The sequence below is a fragment of the Numida meleagris genome, chromosome 6 (assembly GCF_002078875.1).
Source record: "Numida meleagris isolate 19003 breed g44 Domestic line chromosome 6, NumMel1.0, whole genome shotgun sequence".
Classification (NCBI taxonomy): domain Eukaryota; kingdom Metazoa; phylum Chordata; class Aves; order Galliformes; family Numididae; genus Numida; species Numida meleagris.
In genome coordinates, this window is record NC_034414.1 from 16,831,143 (window position 1) to 16,850,838 (window position 19,696).

Genomic DNA, 19,696 nt, shown 5'->3' on the forward strand with positions numbered 1-19,696 from the left:
AAATGACAGGGTAATAAGGAATAATATAGCTGGGAGTTCCCTTCCCCAGTAAGCAATACTATACCAAATTTAGCCAACTATCACCTTTATCATTGTTTAACAAAGGCAAAAAGGCAATGACAAACTATATTCCAAAGGTTACACAACACATCATTTGAAGAAAAAGAGCGTCATGGAGACTTCCTGACTTCCCAAACAATCTTCTGGTCATTAAGCAATATTGTTCATCTATGACACACCTTGATCTCAACAGAAAATAGAGGCAGTTACTTAGTGCACTTCTTCATTCATTTTCCTCTACAAAGATTAAAAAGCAAATGTAACCACTGACATTTTACTTATAGCCAATAGAAAAACCCACCCCAACTGTATTCTAAAACAGGAATTGTTCAGTCAAGGATCCCAGATAACAATAGCCATCATTAATAATTATGCTTTGGAATCATGTTTTGATATTTTTCAAAGTTATAGCTCAGCATCAATAGTACAGATTTACAGGGAGTTTCTTTAAGAACAAGCCTGTGCCAGATAATCAACTGCACTATTTGAACACATCAAGTTGTGCAATCATGCCAATGTTATACACAGTCCTTGTGTTATCAAAAACCAACAAACAGAAAACAAAAAATCAAAGACAACAGTTCCAAACTCAGCTTCAGATTTTATAGCATCCCATATTCTCCACGAGACCGAAGATAGAAATGCTGCTTCTATCTCTGAATACTTCTCACTTGTGACATGCACTAAGCTCAAACTCTTGATCAGGCAACTTCTAGACTATACATGGAAGGATATTAATATTAATCACCCCTTTTCAGCATGAAAGTAAAATCAAATAAAAGTATTAAACCAACGATTCAAGTACAATCTCGGCTCAACGTCCTACAGAGAATATTGCATAAAGTTCAATATACTACGTTCCAATAGGCTGAAGACGGAAGAAAACTGAGGATGTCCTTTCACTACTGAATTGCTAGAACTGGCTCTCTTCACCCAAATTACAAACAACTGAAACACTACTTACGAAAACAATCTCCTCCCTCTCCATTTCCTTGGTCAGCACAGCTACAGGAAGTTGTTCCATGCAGCAAAGCCATTAACAATTGCAGAGCGTTACTAGCAAAAAAAGAGCTCCCTGCAACAGAGATCTGCTGGATGCATCAGCGTGATCAGCCCAATGAAATCTGACTGCACTGCACGGATAAGACAAGTTTAAAGCCAGGTGGGAAAAAAACACCTTAGCTTTTCATAAGAAAAATCTACTTCTCATACTTAGAGACTATTTTATTCCAGAACTCTTCAGCCAGGTAAGGCAGAGGTTTTCTTCAGACAGAGAGTACCTATTTAACTGACAAAAACAAACACACTCCACAGTATTTCTCTCTTAAATTCTCAACTACACCTTTACTTAAGAATCTGAGATCATTCAAGCGATCTGACAGACACACATCCTTAATTACTTCTGATTTCATATCCTAATACCCATCAGACAATTTGATTACTTAGAAACTGAAATATTTTCATTAGCTGAGCCACCAGACTTCCAATTAGCCTGCCAATCAATTTCTGCTGCAACTGAAATCGCAGCACAGGTTTTCTGTCTGCATGACTATTTGAAGAAAGAAAAATATGGTGAGTATATTATTATGCTGTTAATCAGCATGAAAAACAGCTGGAGAAAAAAACAACACCACATGCACGGGAAAATCCCTCCTGGATAAGAAAGGTTTAGAAAGGCAAGGTGCTTGGTACTGTTTTAGAGGGAAATCAGTCTTCTTTTTTGTTGGAACTACCTAAAAAAAGCAAGGAATTAAATAAAGGTTTATATTAAGCAGAGATGAGATACTGCTGGGCACACACCCATATAGTAGCCTGTTTTTCAACCATATGTAATACACAGCAAAACAGAAAAGAATATATGCAGCATATCATATACCGAAGTATATAAATATAATATGCAACAGAGCATGGTAAGTAGCACTTCAGTTCATACTCTTTAAGGCTAGTGTTATAAGCTAAGATTAACAGCTTTAACATATCTGTTTGGTAGGACATGCTGAAAACCCAGACAGAGAGCTTCAAGCAATTGACAGAAAGCCTTACCATTCAGAGCCTGTACTGTACAAATTCAAGTCATGAGGCTCTTGACACTGCTTCCAGGAGAAACTATTGATTAGAAATTTCATTTGTAACAAACTAATATTAAACTGTAATGTATATTCTGGATATCTGTTGTCGAGCATCTTCCATAATACATCATTACATGTTAAACACATCTGCTTTTTAAGGCTGCAGAAACTGATTTTATTGTAGGAGAGCACTTGAATTATTTCTACATCAACACTGGAAAGAGTTTCAATAACTGAGCCTGAATAATAAAAATCCACTCCACCTTTCAGAGTACCTATACATATATTCCCTACACCTATAACAGCCTTTCAGGGAGATGGCAGCCTCCTAAACCCTTTTCCAAAGCATCTTAATTATCAAGAGAGGCCACATCATTCCAGTCTTACCCTCAAGGGTAAATCACATAACAAGCTACCCACCTCTTTTTGGAGTCCTACCACTAAAATCATTTGAAGGGACATACTGTTATTTACTTTAAACGTAAGGTTAAGTTTAGAAAGGATGACTAAAAATACCAACATTTCTACTTTAAGAAAGAATTAGAGTAGCGCTTTCCGGAGAGAACAAGATTTTTTTGTTGTTGTTCCATAGCCTGAGTTTAAGCTGTGGTTGCACACAGGGAAGTAGGCATTTGAGTCACACAGTCCCAAGGTGCTGGGAAATTTAGATGTTATTCTTAAAGCGCTTGCTCTTCCTTCCACAAGGCCACATTGAATAGTTTAATTATAGCATCAAAAGGATGATAGTAATTAGCAAAAATATCTAACAGCCCTTGTTCCATGACACAGAAAACCCAAGCAAGACAGAAAAATATCTACAAAATTATCTACTTTAGGGCTTTGAGAGCAGATTACATACACACCGAGATAGAAGAGGAAGACAGTATATCCTTACCATCCACAGCTTGGTGCTTGCAGAAAGTTTGCCGTGTTCACCAAACATCCAGCCATGATAGGAAAGCAGCATTTTCAGGGAGTACCGCATTGTGACGATAAGGGCAACCCAAAGCCCTGTGCCAAAAAGTATTCCACTCACAATGTTCTGGGTTTGGTTTGACATATAGCCACTATTTAAAACAAAAGGCAGTATTAGTCAGTTAACGTCAGTTTAAGTTTTAAAGAGAACTTCATATTGCAAACCTACATTCCGTGGTACCAAAGGCAGGCATTACACAAGTTTTACACCTGTTTGCCCCTTCTCATTGAACTCCTTTCCAAACATCCTCTCCTACAGCCAGAACAAAGGCAACAGAACTTGCCAAATGCACTTCCCAAACATGTACACAACAATGACGTAATACTGGTAAAACCACCTACACATTTAATGGCTTTATGCATTAAGACTTACTCTATCACAAACATACTGTTCAAAGACTGGTATACTTTAACAGGATTTAAATGAAAAGCAGTTACACATAAAACTGATTTGGTTTAGAGAACAGTAAGTTTTTAGACTACTTACGTTGTATCAAGGGTTCGGTTGATTTTAGCTATTATTCCTAAAGAAGGATCAATTTTGGCATACATTGTTGACATCACACCCACAACTACAATAAGCCAGCTAGAGGGGCTAGCAGGGTAAACACCAGTGATAATTCCATTCTGGAAAGAAAAGCCTTCACATAATTTTTTCATACCAAAGTGGTTGACTTCATATTACCATGGAAAGAAACAAAAAATCAATACATTTAAGTCATTTCATTTTAAACAAGATTATCCAGCATTTTCTTTCACGGATTTTAACAAAGTTTGATTGCTACCAGAAATTCTCACAACACTACCAATAATTACTTCATAGACTATATAGATTGTGCCACAAGTTTTAGTAAAAACACTGAAATCAGCAAAGCTCTTTGGAATAAATGACATTTCCAATTATAATTCCATTATTAGGCCTCCCTAAACAGATACCTGGCAAGAGATATTCTACTGAACAAGACACAGAAACTTGTCACTTAAACAGTCCTTCTCAAAGTTGTGACATGTTTTTATTAAGGCTACTTTTAAAAAGTATGTTTTTGAAAGAGATACTGAAATTGAAAATAAACATTTTTTCCTAATTTGGAAATTTATTTTTGGTAAAGTACACGCAAATCAAGAGCGTAGTTTTGTACCTCTTCAAGTGACATGATTTTAAAAGTCACAATTATATTTTTGATCTATGCAAATAGACATTATATAATTATATGAGCTATTATGAAGAAAATGAAATAATTATAAATTTCTAACACTTGCTTCATTTTGTTTCCATAGAAGAGACCAAACAGAAGTATCCTTTCAGTCTCAACACTGTAATTTTAACACGGCATCAGCCAGTGCTGATGCTTCCTTACCATCCCCTGTTAACTAAAATTCACACAAGTCATTCGCTGTAAGGAACTTTATATGCCACAGAGGCCTAAAAATTAAGTTTTGCTTAAACAAAACTTCCACGTATCTATGAGAACCTAAATAACCCTCAAGTTTGGTAGGCTTGACTAGTTTTAAGTACCTTGAATCGGATGAACTTTTTCTTCCATGAATGGACACCAGACAGGTAAATTTGTTTGAGCGCCTCATGGCTCATTCGCAAGTCAATCCCCTCGGGAGTTACTGTAAATTGAAATGCTACCGCTTGATGAGCTTCCGCCATTTTGGGAGAGAGTTCTGTTAAAGAAAAAAGAAAAATTCAACACTCTTCAAAGGTACTAGAATCTAGCCCAGTATAAAGCATAACGTAATTGACACCACTTGAACTAGGGTGGCACTGGCATTTTTCTATAACCATAGAAGAACAACTGCTTTATGCCTTTTAAATTCTGAAGGCTGAAGTTTACATTTCTTTTGCAAATCTCAAGTTTAGACTTCTTAATAAAAAAGGAAGTTCCAGTTGAGCTCCATCCCCTTGTTAAACAGCACGTTAGAGCTACCAAGTGGAGTTTAGCAGGGCACTTCAAAAGCAGTCTATTATGACTTTAGTCCCGCTCCTCTTTGCTTTAAGTATTCTACAATGTCAAAATCATCTGGAATGTGGGAGAAGGGATGCAAAGTTTCATGTATGAATATACAGTTAAGAAATGTAAACACTGGGAATGCCGTATTAACAGGACTAGGAAATAAATACACAATGTAGAAAGAGCATTAGGGAGAGATGAACAAGATAAATGCTGTTGCAAAATATCTAGTAAGGTAACTGACCAACGGGTAATGCAATATTTATAAAAGTACCTATCTCTAGAACAGCCTCCAATGATCAGCCTCCACAAATACAACTGCTCCTAGAAGAGCTGATGGTAATTCAAAGACCTCCCAAATCCATCAGTCACTGGGCAGTGAGGCAGAGGCTCAAATCTTGGTTAATCAGGCTTCTGGGCCTCCAGAAGAGTAGCTAAAGCTCACAATACCGTGACAGAACGCAATGTGATCCACACATGTACAGTATTTCATTAGGACAGCAAAGAAACAAAATTGGTTTTGAACACAAGTTCCAAGACAAGCACTGTACGCCCTCCTGGTAACAACCGCAATTTGTAGCACTCCATGACTCAGTCACTAACAACTGCTTCTTTACAATGGCCTTACTGAAGGCAAGTACCAGGAAGTCTAAGTCAGCGGTGTATTCATTCATGTGAATTGCACACCATCAGCTCTACACTAAGACCAAAACTGCATGAGCAATAAAGCAGAGACAGGCAACAGTTAATACATGGTACACCCTGGACTCAACAGGCTTTGCAAAAGCACAGAGCAATTAAAGAATTCATCATGTGTCTAGCGCTGTTAAGACAGTTTAAAAAAAATAATAAAATAAACCCAACCATCTCCCCACGTGCAAAAGCAGGCTCCCAGATTTGCCTCATGAAGGGCCAGCTGGTTCTCCAGTTCACTCCTGGAGTTTTACGTTCTGGGATGCCATTGCCTAAGTACAAGGTCAGCTAGTTTCCACTGCCTTTCACGTCCCCCACGTCTTCTCAGCCTGTGAATTTATAACCATCCTCCTCCTGTTTCTGAAGAGAAAGAATTTCAGGAAACCCTCCCTCTTAGGTACATGCATTTCTATTGTCCAAGGTAGGAAAAGATTAAAAGTAACAATAATCGTAAACAGTCAGCCTTCTACTTTACTAAATTTAATTTAATGGTCATGCTAAACTTAAATAAGCTTCAATAAGGAAGACATTCCTTACTGCCAAAGTACAAACGAAAGAACGTGAAACCAGCAAGAACTAATCCTGCATCAAGTAACAAAGAACAGAAAACAAAGACAAGGTTAGTTATAGAATCGCATTGCTTGATCCTGAAAGATATGAAACCATCAAACAGCTTGCTCCTTTTCACATCCTCTTCCTTTACTCAAGAAAAACAAAGTCGCCCGCACTACTGTTTGTTCTGAATTACGATGGCTGAGCAGCAGAAAGACTTCCTGTAGAGCCCTTCTCTGAACGCTTCTTTTAGTTCGCACAGGCCAATTCAATCATAAGCTGCCGTACACTTCCCCTCCTTTGCATTCCTCCGCTGTCACGTGCTTGCTAACAAAGTAGGGAAAAGGGCACGGGCCGGAGGAGCATGCGCTGCATTTTCAGTTTGACTTGCCAATGTTAGCAAGGCAGCGCCCACATCCATCGGCTTGCTAACACTGAAACAATGACTTCCCCTAACTTCAGGCGTCTTGGTCAGCAAAATATTTCTGTCCTAATGCAGATGAACCTCTTTCCCACCAGCGAGCCGCAGACAAGAGCGTAGCAGTTTGTACAATCTTACTTAAAGGAAAAGAGAAAAATGAACACATGTGTTCACAATCAATCTTAATGGCTATTTTCATCCTCTGAGTGTTTTTTTTCATGGTATTAACGTATCTTCAAAACATGCCTGCTCCTTAACAAAATCAAGCAACATTAAAGGAGAAAGCTGCCGGTTCCTTGTTCTTTTCTGGTTTCAGTTCAATTCAAACACGCTGTATGAGCCACCAATGCTTCTCCTTCTCCCTTTTCATACCTCAGCTTGAGCCAACCAAAGCTTGCCACAATCTTCCTACTGTTATAAACAAACGTTAGTAGGTTGGAAGCAAGCTTTTCAATTGAGAAAATACAAATCAAGTTCCAGTCCTGATAGGCATCATGGTCCAAGAATGCTACGACTCAAAATCTGTACTGCTATGTCTGCTACGCATAAAGCCTCTTCACTGGCAGCTATTGCTGCACTTTCTGGATATCGATGCTACAATTACCAAGGTTTAACTTTTTAGCTCCTCCTGCCCATAGACTCAATGATTTCAGGGTGCAGACACCAAAGAGTCCACTCTGCATTACAGCCTACGGGTTCCTGTACCCACTGAAGGAGACGAGGGTCTCAGCTCCAGGAAATCTGAAGCTACAAGAAATCCCACATCCAGGACACTTCTATTTAGTCAGATACACAAGAAGTCACCTCGGGGTGGTAATACCCAGAGATGTACAGTACAAAATTCAATGTCTAAAAAGACAGCAAAAGAATTTTCATGTACGTCTTGAAAAACAAATACCATGCAAAAAGTCAAAGGTATTACTGAATGCATGGCAGGAAACAAGCAACCCATTCTCAAAACAGTTACTTTTGGAAACAAATACGAACCTTTGTATATTTCCATAGATTTCATAGGCTTTGTACAGATAAAATGATTTTACAAAGTCACCACACTCACATCTCAAAAAGCAACTCCTCTCCCTTTAATGAGACAGCTGTGTTGCCTCTTATCTCAGAAACCATCTTAGCTGCTTCGCGTATCCAATACATTTTTCTCCAATTCCTGTTCCTCTCAGAGAAGGGAAAACCCTGCCGTTTTGCCTTGGATAAAGGCCAAACATCCACTGGGAAGAGACATTATTTAAATATAGTTTTCACATCTGTCGCTCCTTTTCCTACAGAGGACGCAAATCAACAAATGCAGGGTAAAATGGAGAGAAATCTTATTCATATGGCCCAGAACTGCCAAAATCTTGGTTTAAGACTTAATTCTATGACTCATGCTTGCAAGCAAGCTCAACAATTCAATTTGAAGCTCTCTTCATGATATTTTGACATCTATTTGTACATTAGCTTTTATATGTGGAGCACACATCTGTCAGTAATCAAACTCAGCTTACAAAGCAAATCCCTCCAATTATCCTACCCTGACGATCAAAGGTTGAGAATTTTCTGGGAAGAGCAGTGACTGCTACACTCTTTCACTGAGAACATCCCCACACAGGACCCCACACTAGGTTTAATGCTGCCCGAGTTCCTAAACAGACATCTCTGACACCCTGACCACAGACTGCTCTTTGGCGGTGGACTTGAAGCATTACACACCCTTGTGCTCAGAGCTTAAATATGCTGCTGGATTCAGAAGCACCTGGAAGCCCTTATAGCCTCATGCAGGTGCACACATCTCTTCTAAGGAATAAAAACAATTAAAGTTTCCTTCAGGAGATGAGCTTGCTGCAGTTTTTGGAAGAAATGGTCATCCCCCCAAAAATTCATTTGTTACCTTATTTTGTCATTTTAGGATAGGTCACTAAATTCCACATCTGAGGACAGACATAATCAAATAAGGATCTGTATGAAAACACTAAAACAGACTGCTTTTAGTTCAGTACCTGGTATGATAATTCCCAGCATTGAAGCGTGTAAGCATGGAGACCAGCTGGAAAGCCAGCCTGCTGCAAGTTGCACAGCAGCCAGCAAGGTGCCCTTGAAGCAAAGGTTAACAGAGTCCCGAGGTGCATTAGGAGTAGTACTGCTAGCAAGTCAAGGGAGGTGATCCTTCCCCTCTCCTTAGCTCTGCTGAGACCGGTCTCCAGTTCCGGGCTTCCCAGTACAAAAGAGAGATGAAGCTACCAGAGAGTCTAGTGAAAAGCCTTTAAGAGGATTAAGCACTTGGAACATCTCTCCTGTGAGGAGAGGCTCAGAGAGCTGGGGCTGGTCGGCCTGGAGAAGAGCAGCCTCGGGGGATCTTATCAATGTCTATAAATACCTAAAGGGAGAGTGTAAAGAGGACAGAACCAGAAGAAAACAAGCACTACATATAAAGCAGAACAGAAAAAAAAAAAAAAAGAAATTGCAGAAAGTGCCTTACAGACAGCACGTTTTCCTTTTGTTTAATCTTACTGCTTTTTAATACTCCAGGTATGTACTATACATGGACCGAGCGTAACATTCCAGGAATGGCATGGAATAAAAGGCAGGGCATAAAAATGATAAAGTCAATTCTTCAATGCTGACTTCAGAAGAAAAAAATAATATAGTAAAAAAGCCAAAGTTCTCAAACAAATAACGATAAGTTCGTAGTTCCTCTGATGACGTAGAAAGACTCCTCTGGATGGCCTGAGTGTAACACAAAGCATTCAAACTCCAGCAGTCAGCATCTGTAGCATCCCACTTGCACCAGGGCCTGTACTCAGCGGAACAAAACTCCCAATTCATCATTAGTGCCACTCATGTTGTATATAAATACAATAGCTTTCTGAAAAGCAGGGTTTTAACTGATCACCTAGCAGAGATTCTCTTTGAAATTTAATGTAGAAGTCTTTAATAGTAGATGCGATTAAAAAAAAAAATAGGTCTGATGAAGAAATCGTATGTATAAACAGTTCAATTTTTTTTTGAAAGACTATCACATCTTAGAAGACAAACTGGCACCAGTCAAACATTCAAGAAGAGTTTTCTGCAACTGACAGAAGTGTACGGTTAATCTGGAGGACAGAAAGTTGGATTCCGCAATAGAATTTAAACACAGGCATTGTTGTATGAACTTTACAGATAGATGTAGGCATTTTAAACGCTGCTATAATGAGAGCTGGCTGGTTCAAAGGTAGCAGGTAGCTTTCTGGAGCTGACCTTAAGTGCTAGTGATGTACACGGTGGGAAGCAATACAAACTCCTAGTAAAAAGTCCTTGAAACTTAACGTCACATGTGTATACGTTGGAAAGGAAAACAGTGACTGTTCTTATCCACTTGTGGCCCTGTGACTTCAGTGAAGTGCTTTCAGAGAGTTTGCTATAACTGCAGAAGATTCAGTCACTGAAGTCTATGCTGTACAGCAGCATCAGCATGGATGTGGTCGAAGTCACATCTGCTGTTACACGAGTGCCTCCTCACCACCACCTGACAATCCACCCTCTAACAGAATTTTGGTAAGGCAGGCAGTTAACCAGAAGATGCCTATAACAGTTTTACTCACAACCATCTGGTGCTCCTCTGATGAGCAGCTGAACAAAGTTAGAACTAAAGCTCAAGCATCCAATTCAACAGAAATTAGAAGATCAAAGTTGTCTAATTTTACTTACATATAATTTTCCAAAAAAGGTTGCTATGATGCCTCTCAAAGGAAAATAATTTTTTTATCTGTAATTATGATCAGTATGCAGTATGAAATATAATATTTCATCATGACCAAAAAGCTGTTTGTACCAGTTAATGCCACTTTCTTGTGGCACATAATAAGAGTTTTTGAGTCCTGCAAAAAGGTAACAAGATACCTCAGAAAGAGTAGAGAGCTTATCCATAAACCATGTGATATTTTGCAAGTAGACGACTTCTGAACTTACTATACAGATTAACCAACGCTGTTATTCAGTTCAGAATTTCTATTTCAAAATAGCTTGCTCATGTACTAACCTTCAGTAATAACTAATCATGCTCGAGCAGCAGTTATCATCGGCTACTTTACATGCCCAAGTTTTACCAACAATTTACTTTACAATGATTAATTATACTCCAACGGGACCGCAGACACAAAGCCATTAAGAGAAATCCAAGAGGAGTAAAGCCAAGTTTTTTTCTGTGCGATAAACAACCACGTGGATTCAATTCAGCAGGTCTCCTCGGGTGAGCCTAATAACTATGGGACAGAAATAAAACACAAGCCAAACGATCGCTCTCCTTTAAAACTTCCATTAAATGATAACTGACTGAATGCTACGTTAACCTGACAAGTTCTCTCATGCCAGGCTACCTGTACCTGAAGGGAGCCACAATCAGTTTAAGTCTCCCCAAAAGCAGAACATGATTATTCACATGGGAGTTCTCTCAAAGGGATCCCAAAATAGGATTACGAGGCCAGCGATTGAAATGACTTAAGCAAAGCGATGAAAGAGATAGGAGCTTTTTAGTGTAAATTTTAAGGGGTTTTTTTGTTGCTATTGCTGATCATTGGCTTCCATCTCTCAGCCTCTCCTGTGGCTGAGGGCTGTAGTCCCTTGAAATTGCAATGTTTAAATGATTTTCCAATTTCCTTATCCCCTTCCTAAAGGCTAAACTGGGGTGGCAAGCATATGTGGAAGGACAGTAAGAAAACCAAACACCCACAGACAAACAAACAGACCAAGGAATGAAACGAGAACGTACCTGAACAGCTCTGTCTTCCTCAACAAGGAACTTGCGATCTGCTCGTCACACAGAAGTCTTCTGTCCCGCAAACACAGCAGCTGGGATCTCGAGTAGGTCAGGACACGCTCAGAGCTAGATTCATTCCAGTGCTCTTAGCTGCTAATAGCCATTAAGCTACAGCAACAGCAAACGGTCAGTCGTAGCTCTGAAATGGAAAGTCGAGAAAAACAGTTTGAGCTTTGATTCATGCATTTCAGTGGCTCAGAGGGACTGGATCAGACCGGAAGCATTCAAGTAAAACTGATGCCAAAGGAGAGAACTGTCACAAAGAGTAGTTTGAGACCGTTTTCCACTACGCTGCATGAATATGTTGGATTAATCTGGTTGTATTTAGCAGGCCTGAGATGGTGAATGAGAGTTCACCCACTACCTTGCTACGCTCTTCATTATTTCCGAGGGCTGAAATTAGCAGTTGCTGGCTTGTGCAACAAGCAAGGTGATCTAAGGGGCCAGACCCAAAGGCTAGTTTCATCGTGCAGTTTAAGACATCCAAATGCAAGTTCTGTCCTGCAGGCTTTAAACTCCCATTAAACTCAGCCTTGATCCCATTAAGAGTTCCTGGAGACACGTTCACAGAACAGACTGCTCTCACCAGCACCTCCAGCAGAAAAGAAATGATAGGTAGGAAGGTGTCTTCCCAGCTGTAGAAACTGATGACAGTCAGGTAAAAAGTAGAGAGAAGACCGGTTATAGCAGACAACATGTTAATTACTAGGCTAACACTAAGGAATTTTAATCTCTACAGTTTATGGATCATATGGCCTCTTTCATCTTCCTGAATATCATACTGCTGTACTGGATGGTTCCATGAGGTACGCTCCATCAAAACCAAACATATAACAACAACAACACTGAAACGCTCCACAGCTGCAATTAAAACTGAAACTCCTACAGTTGTCTCTATTTACATTTTTTTTTTTTCTACGTGCAGTAGGACACACTGAACTGCTCCTAAGCCTTTTAGTTCATTCTAGTCTTCGCTGCAACACACGTTAGACTGCACACATCCCAGCAAGTCACCTCTTCTAACCTTCTCAAAACTCACAATCATCTTGCTGAGTAAGAGAGGAACACAAAAAAGCAAAATGCTGCTCAGCTATTGCCCTATGCAGAAGCCTCCCACACCCTCAAAAGCTAACCTCCAGGTTCTGGGTATTTTTTAAAAAAAGCTGCCATAAAAGACATTACCCAGGCATTTAGACCACTGCAGTTTTTTTTTCCCCACTTCTCTCTCCTTTGCACTAATTAGTTTCTGTGGTCGTGCAGTGAAGAGTTGTGTTTAGCCTCCTGATGGTAGCGAATATTTCTAGAATGGCTTCACTTTCAGCAGCCCTGCAAAACGCCCAGCTTCCAGCACCTCAGAAGTCCTAAAAGGTGACCACCACGTCCAGTGACTAAAGACAAATGGAATGAATTGCTCTTGATGATCATTCCAAGAGTGGAATACTGCAGAGCCAGCTCGGAACATTTTACTAATATTTGAATCGACTGTTCAAATAACATTAACTCAGGCACAGAAGAGAGGAATGCTTTTTAGTCATGTAGATGCTGTTTTTCTGAGCAGGTGGAATTTGGGACTGTATTACAGCACACCGTGGGAAAAAGTCAACGGCTCTGAAATATAAGAAGACGCACTTTTTTCTTTATTTTAAACACAAGCTTCCACTTGAGTCACCTTCACAGAATGTTTTCCAAAGCCACTCACGCAATCATGCTCCGGTCGCAGCTCTCCAACCGCGCGTGCACGCAGCGAACGCAAACATCCTCTCCACCAAGCGCGTATCGGCCCCCTCCCATCACCCTGGACGCTGCCACGTGTTTATTATTCGATCCGCAGGGCGCCTCCCGGCCGGCGGAGCTCCGTCCCGGCTCGCCCGGTGCCCGAGGACGGGCAGCTCAGCCGGGCGCGTCCCCGCGAGCCAGGCCCCGGTCGGGCGCGCCCCCGCGAGCCAGGCCCGCCCACGTGACCGCAGTCGGGAAGTAGGGGAAAGGTCGCGCCGCCGCAGCGCCGCGCCAGCGCACCCCGGGCGCTGCCAGCGCCGGATAGAAGTTACCCAAGAGAGGGAAGCGGACTCTATCTCAAAGGCAGGAGGGGAAAGCGACGTGCTTTGCCTGCGTAACGTTCAGTTTCTATTACAGCCCGCGAGGAGCGACACGCGAGGCGGAAGGGAGCCGTGACCCGCAGGCTGCGGGCAGCGTAGGGTCGGGGCACGGGGCCCCTTCCTTCTGCCGGCGCGCTCAGCCGTTCGCGGCCGCTGAGCGCGCCGGCAGAAGGAAGGGACCCCGTACCCCGACCCTACGCTGCGCTTTTCCCCGGCCGAGAAGGGCGCTCCCTGCGGCAGCTCCGCCGGGCTATAAATAACGCCGCTCGCGCTCCGGGTCGATCCTGCCGTCTGAACCTGACGACGTAGCGCAACGCACCCGAGCGAGAGGCGGAGATGGAAGATGCGGCAAAACCTCGGCGTACCTTTAGCAGCAAGTTCAGCGGGCACCGCCGCCCCGCAGCAAAGCGCGGACGGCAGGAGCCGCGTCCCAAAAGCACGGAATAAAACGCCCCGGCCCCGCGCACGCACTCCGCATGTAGGTCACGCACCGCCCGCCGCCGGGCTCCGGCTTCCCAGCGGCCGAGGCCGGGCTGCGGCTCTCGGATCCCCGCAGAGCTCCCCGACCCGACGGGCGCGGCCCGCAGCGCCGCCCTCCCCCCGCGGCCGCCGGAGCCCACCGCCCGCAGGAGGAGAGCCGGAGTCCCGCATCCACCTGCAGCGCCGCCACGGGGCCCGCTGCCGCCCGCCAGGCCTCCGCCCGCCCGCTGAGGGAACGGTGGGTACCGCCGCTCACCGGCTCTGGTGCTTGACGACCCAGACGCGGCCGAGCAGAAGCGAGCGGCGACGCCGGGAGAGAGCGAGTGGGAACCGCGGCCGCTCCCCTCACACACCCTGCCAGAGCCGCGCTTGCCGCCCGCTTTCCCATTGGCTGCCGGCGGCAGGGGGGCGGGCCCAACGCGAAGGGGTATGAGAAGGGGGCCGCGGGGCGGAGGCGGGAAGGGAAGCGGACGGCGATAGGCTGAGGGGGGCGGCTTGCGCGCTGTGATTGGTGGGGAGCGCGTGGGTTGGGCGTGAGGGAGCCGCTATGGCGGCCTGCGGGGTGGGTGTGAGGTTGTAGCTCAGGTGGGGTCGTGGGGAGGTGGCTGCGGGCTCGCGGGTCCCTTGGCAGAAACAGTTTGAATACGAGGTCAGAGCTTGAGTATCTCTGACGATGTGTTTGGTCCCAGTGTGATTACAGCAGGAAGGCTATCTGTCCCTTCCAGGATGAGGGCACGACCTGTTGGGCTGCACCGCTGCCAGCACGGAGGCTCTGAAGCAGCGCAAGTTGGGATCCATAATCTTTCCCTCGTGGGCAGATCCACCCAGCCACGCTCCTGCCAGCTGCGATTTCTGTATGCCTGAGGGTGCCAAAGCATACAGACGTGATGAAACCCAGATGTACGGACACAACAGTCTGAGCCTCTCCTTTACCCTTAAGCTCATGCAACACCAATAAAACACTACGCTGCTGGTCGGGATTTCCCCTTCCAGCGTTCTGTGCCCAATGATGCAGTTTGAAGATGATGTTATTATTCCAGGAGGAAACATAAGGCCCAGAAGAAAACAAGAGGAGAAAGAAGAGGGATTTAAGTATTAGTAAAAGGAGAAGGGGAAAAAAGGAAAAAGAAATCTCTAAAAACCCCTCCAAATTCAACAGCGCCCATATCTGCATGTATTTACCTATAACAAGTACTAATATAATTTGAACGTGATAACTTTTGTCCCTTTGACATCCATGTGTTCTGCAAGGAGCATATTTTTCATTATGTATAAAACCAACCTAAAATATCACGAGTTGTTATTTTTGTTTGGTTTTTTTTGTTGTTGCCATTTTTTCCTTCCAGATGCTTTTTACCTTTGAAACATTAAAACAAACAAAACCACAAGCCTGCTTTCTCTCCTTCTGCTTGGTGTTTCCTCATGTCTTAGTCCTGAGCCAACGCTTTCATCTACACAGTGATGAGGAAGGAATCAGTCAGCTGGGAGCAGATGTTGCTGTTGTTTGTCTCGTTCTCCAAAAACCTGTGCAAGCAGTCATGAGTAAGGGAGCACTCAGATGAAGCGCTTACTTTATCATGGCGCTAAGTCCCATATACGAAAAGTATTGCATTACATGAAGCTGTGTGATTGTGACTTAGTCAAACCAGACTTGGCTCTATTTATCTGGCAGCTGTAAACCTAGCATTACGGATAGTCCCGTGATTTGTTGCCAGTGGAACTGCCACTATCGCTTGGGTCAGGCTCTACTCACCCATTAACCCAGATAAAGCAAGTTGGATACTTCCTGGGGTAGGGCTGTCCTATTCAGAACATAGTCCATCTCTTACTGGAGCAACACACGCTGCTGAAGTGCTCCATCTCCTCTGCTCACTATATTTTCTCTTCTGTAAGAACACAAAGCGGTTGTGCTTCTCATGACTGGGACTGTAGTCGCCTGCATGCCTGCAGCATGGCCTGGACTTCTGTCGTAACCTTTCACGGCTCAGCAAAGTCATTTTTCCCCCCTAACTGACATATATTTAATTTCTAAAAACATGAGTGCAGCACAGACAGCATGTGCTTGGTGCTGTAAGCACCCTAGTAGTTAACTCTGATTCTTGCCATCCAAAGAAATGAAAATAATCAGTGACTGGTAACAGTTATCTGTGCCCAGGTGGGCTGAAATAGTTTCAACACATCATGATAGTTGTGTATCCGTGGTCAGCTTATCCCAGTCCTTCAAGACCTCTTGGCTTCTGTACATGCACCTTGGCTTATTTGCAGCAGCTTTTCTTATCCAGCACAGCTACTGTTTAGTGTTTTTACTTTTGTCTATTTTTTTGCCAGATTTTAATGATGTCATATCACTAGACCTTAAGCCTGGATCTGGTTTGGAAAATGATTATCCCCAATGCAAACTGATTATCCCCAATATGGTTTTGCATTTTTCTGCTTTGGTGTATTTTTTTAAGTTAACTGAGTTTTATAAGTTGCTCAAGTCAACCAGTTTTAGAATAAACAAGCAATTCTCTCTTTTTTTTTTTTTTTTTAATTACCTTGAAGCTGAATTATTCTGCTCATTGGAATTGAATCATTCAAGATATTCAGCACACAAAATTATTGTGTGCAATCTCAGTTGCTTAAACAGATATTTTCCCAGTTTGCTTGCTATTTTCATTTTAAACAAGACCAAAATTATTTTTTCCCCCTCTCTTATCTCTTGTAATGTCTAAACAGGAACATTTCATAGTTAGGACATAGTAACTCAGTGACCCATAGCAATTTACAGCTGATAATCTGTGTGGCAAAACACATTGATAGTAAGCTGAAGAACAGCTCTGAAATACAGATTTCGTAGACAGGTAAGTGTATGTATGTTTGTATGCCAGGAGTCAAGGATGAGAGCAAGGCAGGCAGTGCCCCCCCTGTCAAGGGCACTATCCCACAGCACCTGAGCAAGGCGAGCAGAACAGATCCAGTGACAGTAAACAGGGTCAGGCAGATCGTTTGACACGTCCGCAGCAATGAGGAAGTCCAAGGTTGTTAAGCTGGAAAACTGAGTCAGGGTCAGGGTCCAGATCAACAGCGAGTGCGGCCTGGCTACAAGGCCAGGGCTTCAAGGACAAAAGCCTCAGCTTAAAAGCTACTTAAAAGCAGGGACCCCCACTTAGGCCCCTTACAAATCCTCTGGCGAAACAGTTTACACACATATACATGTACACATTCACAGAATAGCCATGTTTATGTGTGAGATGATGCGGGAAAAGTGGAGATATTTACAAAACGCAGTGTCCAAAACATATAGAATTTTATGTCAAGAATCAGATATGATGCCACTGTAAAGCTGCATACTGCCCATTTACTGACTAGTGAAAATCACTGAGTGATTTCACACACCACTAGTAATGCCAGTGTCTCACCACATACTCCTTTCCTTACATGTTTCAGACCACTCCTGACTCCCAAGCCCTTACTGCTATGAGTCAACCATCTCAGCTACTGCTGTTAATACTAACACCAAATTCTGCCAGCACAGTGATGTCTCAGGAAAGAGAGATTTTGATCTGGCTTGATCTTCCTTCATTCTTAAATATTTTCTCATATACTATATGAGAATATAATATTGGTCCAAACGATATTTAAACAGAACAGGGTGAGTTGTCATGTCTTGCTCTGCTTTATTTTTAACTAGATATAATGGATACCATTAATTTTGCTTGACTGCATTGTCAACAGGGATGTCAGCCTATCCTGTGGCATTCCGACCTAGAAGAAGGCATACGTGCCTCCGTCACTTCAACTCTAGAAACATGTCTTAGGAAAACAGATGCGCTCTTCTTCTAATACCATTGTTAGACCTGATAAATCACTTTTGGTGTCTGGACTTACTATTTTGTACATCTGAGGTATTCTTACCTATTGTAACATTACCTCCAAAGATATGACCTAGGCCAAGGGAACAGAAACACTAATCAATACCCACCGAGAAGTGGATAAATGTGAGTCTAATGTAACGCTGACCAAACTGTCCGTAAACTTGGCAGGTAGCTGAGTTTCTCAGAAAGGGTTAAATTTTAATCAAGTAACCATGATAGACCCTACTGAGAATTTTCAAGAGTATTTGAGGATATCTGGCAGAGTCCAAAAGAAAATAAACGATATCTGCATGCTTCAAACATCACATTCCAAGCAGTGCACTGTCTCACTAATATATTTTTAATACATATTGAACAGTAAAAGTAAAATGAACAGCACTGCTCTAGCATACAGTGAGACAACCCTTTTGGAAGAGCTCACAGGGATTCCTCAGCACAGAAAAAATAGCTACAGTCCATTTGGAAGGAACATCCACAGCAAATAACAGATCTTCAGACTTTTGAACATATAAAAAACAGAACATTTTAAATTCTCTCTCTTTCCTCCTGGTGTTTCAACTCTATTCCCTTACTCAGAGTATTTGTGACTCCTGGCTTTGTCTTTCGCATTCACATTGGCTGAGGAATATAGATATCCCGATACCATCTCAGATGTGAGAAGATAGATGGCATTCCAGGTATTAAGGGCATTACCGACAGCCTTACAACACATGCCTAAGGTTATATTGACAGTAGAAAAATGGAGCCTGGCCAAGCTTTGAAAGGAAACTATGTAGTGGGTGTTTTCTAAAGTAAGGGAAAAGTCAAAAATACAATACTGAAGGTCCCTCTATGTTAATTAGCAAAAGCTATAGTGAATGTTACAACCTAATAATGGTTGTGTTTGGAATACTCTCTAAACTCTACAAAACTTTGAGAAGAAGAACCTTCTTGCCTGAAAATGCACACCATCATTTCTAGCTAAAGGTAGAGGTTTGTTTAGTGGTTATTCAGAATATTATTTAGAGGTTTATTTGTTCCAGTTGAAGAATCTGGCAGGAACTTATGGGAAGACAATCTCATTGTCAAGTATTTGTGAATATTTACTTCATTTTTTTGTATACCAATTATATGCCTTGCAGTAATTTCCAGACCGTATCCAGAAACTGACAAAGATTGATCTGCTGCTTGGAGTCCTAGAGACCCAGCCTAAAACAAAGGAAGAGAGTTCAATTCCTTGCTGCGTTATGAACTTTAGGGACAAAGCACATCAGCTGAGTTCCTCAGTGTTATTCATAACTCATGCTAAGCAGAGCCATGGGAAGGTCATGTAAAAAAAAAAAACCTACAATCTGTGCAGCTGGGGAGGAGGGAGGAAAGCCTTTCCTTTATTTCACATGATCGTGCCATTTTAGACAGCATCAAAAAATGCGGAAGACTACTTAACTACTTAACTCCAGGTGAATGGATCAGAAGATTATCTTTCCACTTTGTTCATAGCTTTTGAACGCATAAAACAAAATGAAAAAGCATTGCAACTCTCACTAGATCTCTATTTGTTACATAGCATGGCTTTGTCAGTGTCTTCTCCCTTCAAATGGTTACAGTTCATGTACAATTTATTATGGCGTTTTCCTTATTAATTATCATAATAACTCAGGTATGCCTTCTTTAGTGATCAGTAGAGAGGACACGTTCTACCATTCTGCCTATTGCTCTGTGATATTATTGCTCAGCATTACAGAATACCTCCCAGAATATAAAGGA

At 42.3% G+C, this 19,696-nt stretch overlaps 2 protein-coding genes across 8 annotated transcripts in view; one reads left to right on the forward strand and one right to left on the reverse strand.

Moving 5' to 3' along the window:
• The window catches only part of CPT1A (carnitine palmitoyltransferase 1A), a 34,998-nt gene extending 20,510 nt beyond the window's left edge, over positions 1-14,488 (reverse strand). The window contains exons 1-5 of one of the 6 annotated variants that reach the window (XM_021402078.1): positions 14,350-14,488; positions 11,470-11,656; positions 4,621-4,775; positions 3,592-3,731; positions 3,025-3,196 (exon numbers count right to left, since the gene is read on the reverse strand). In XM_021402078.1, coding sequence (XP_021257753.1) covers positions 3,025-3,196; positions 3,592-3,731; positions 4,621-4,761 — 453 coding nt within the window. In that variant the 5' untranslated portion in view covers positions 4,762-4,775; positions 11,470-11,656; positions 14,350-14,488. The other 5 variants (XM_021402080.1, XM_021402081.1, XM_021402084.1 and 2 more) reach the window with 5 other exon arrangements.
• Positions 13,806-15,772, forward strand: LOC110401228 (translation initiation factor IF-2-like). 2 transcript variants are annotated; one of them, XM_021402085.1, is made up of 2 exons: positions 13,806-14,520; positions 14,819-15,772. In XM_021402085.1, exons 1-2 carry the CDS (start codon positions 13,957-13,959, stop codon positions 14,867-14,869), a joined length of 615 nt encoding a protein of 204 aa, XP_021257760.1. In that variant the 5' UTR covers positions 13,806-13,956; the 3' UTR covers positions 14,870-15,772. The 2 variants fall into 2 exon arrangements, with proteins under 2 accessions (XP_021257760.1, XP_021257761.1); XM_021402086.1 differs by having other exon boundaries at positions 13,806-14,331.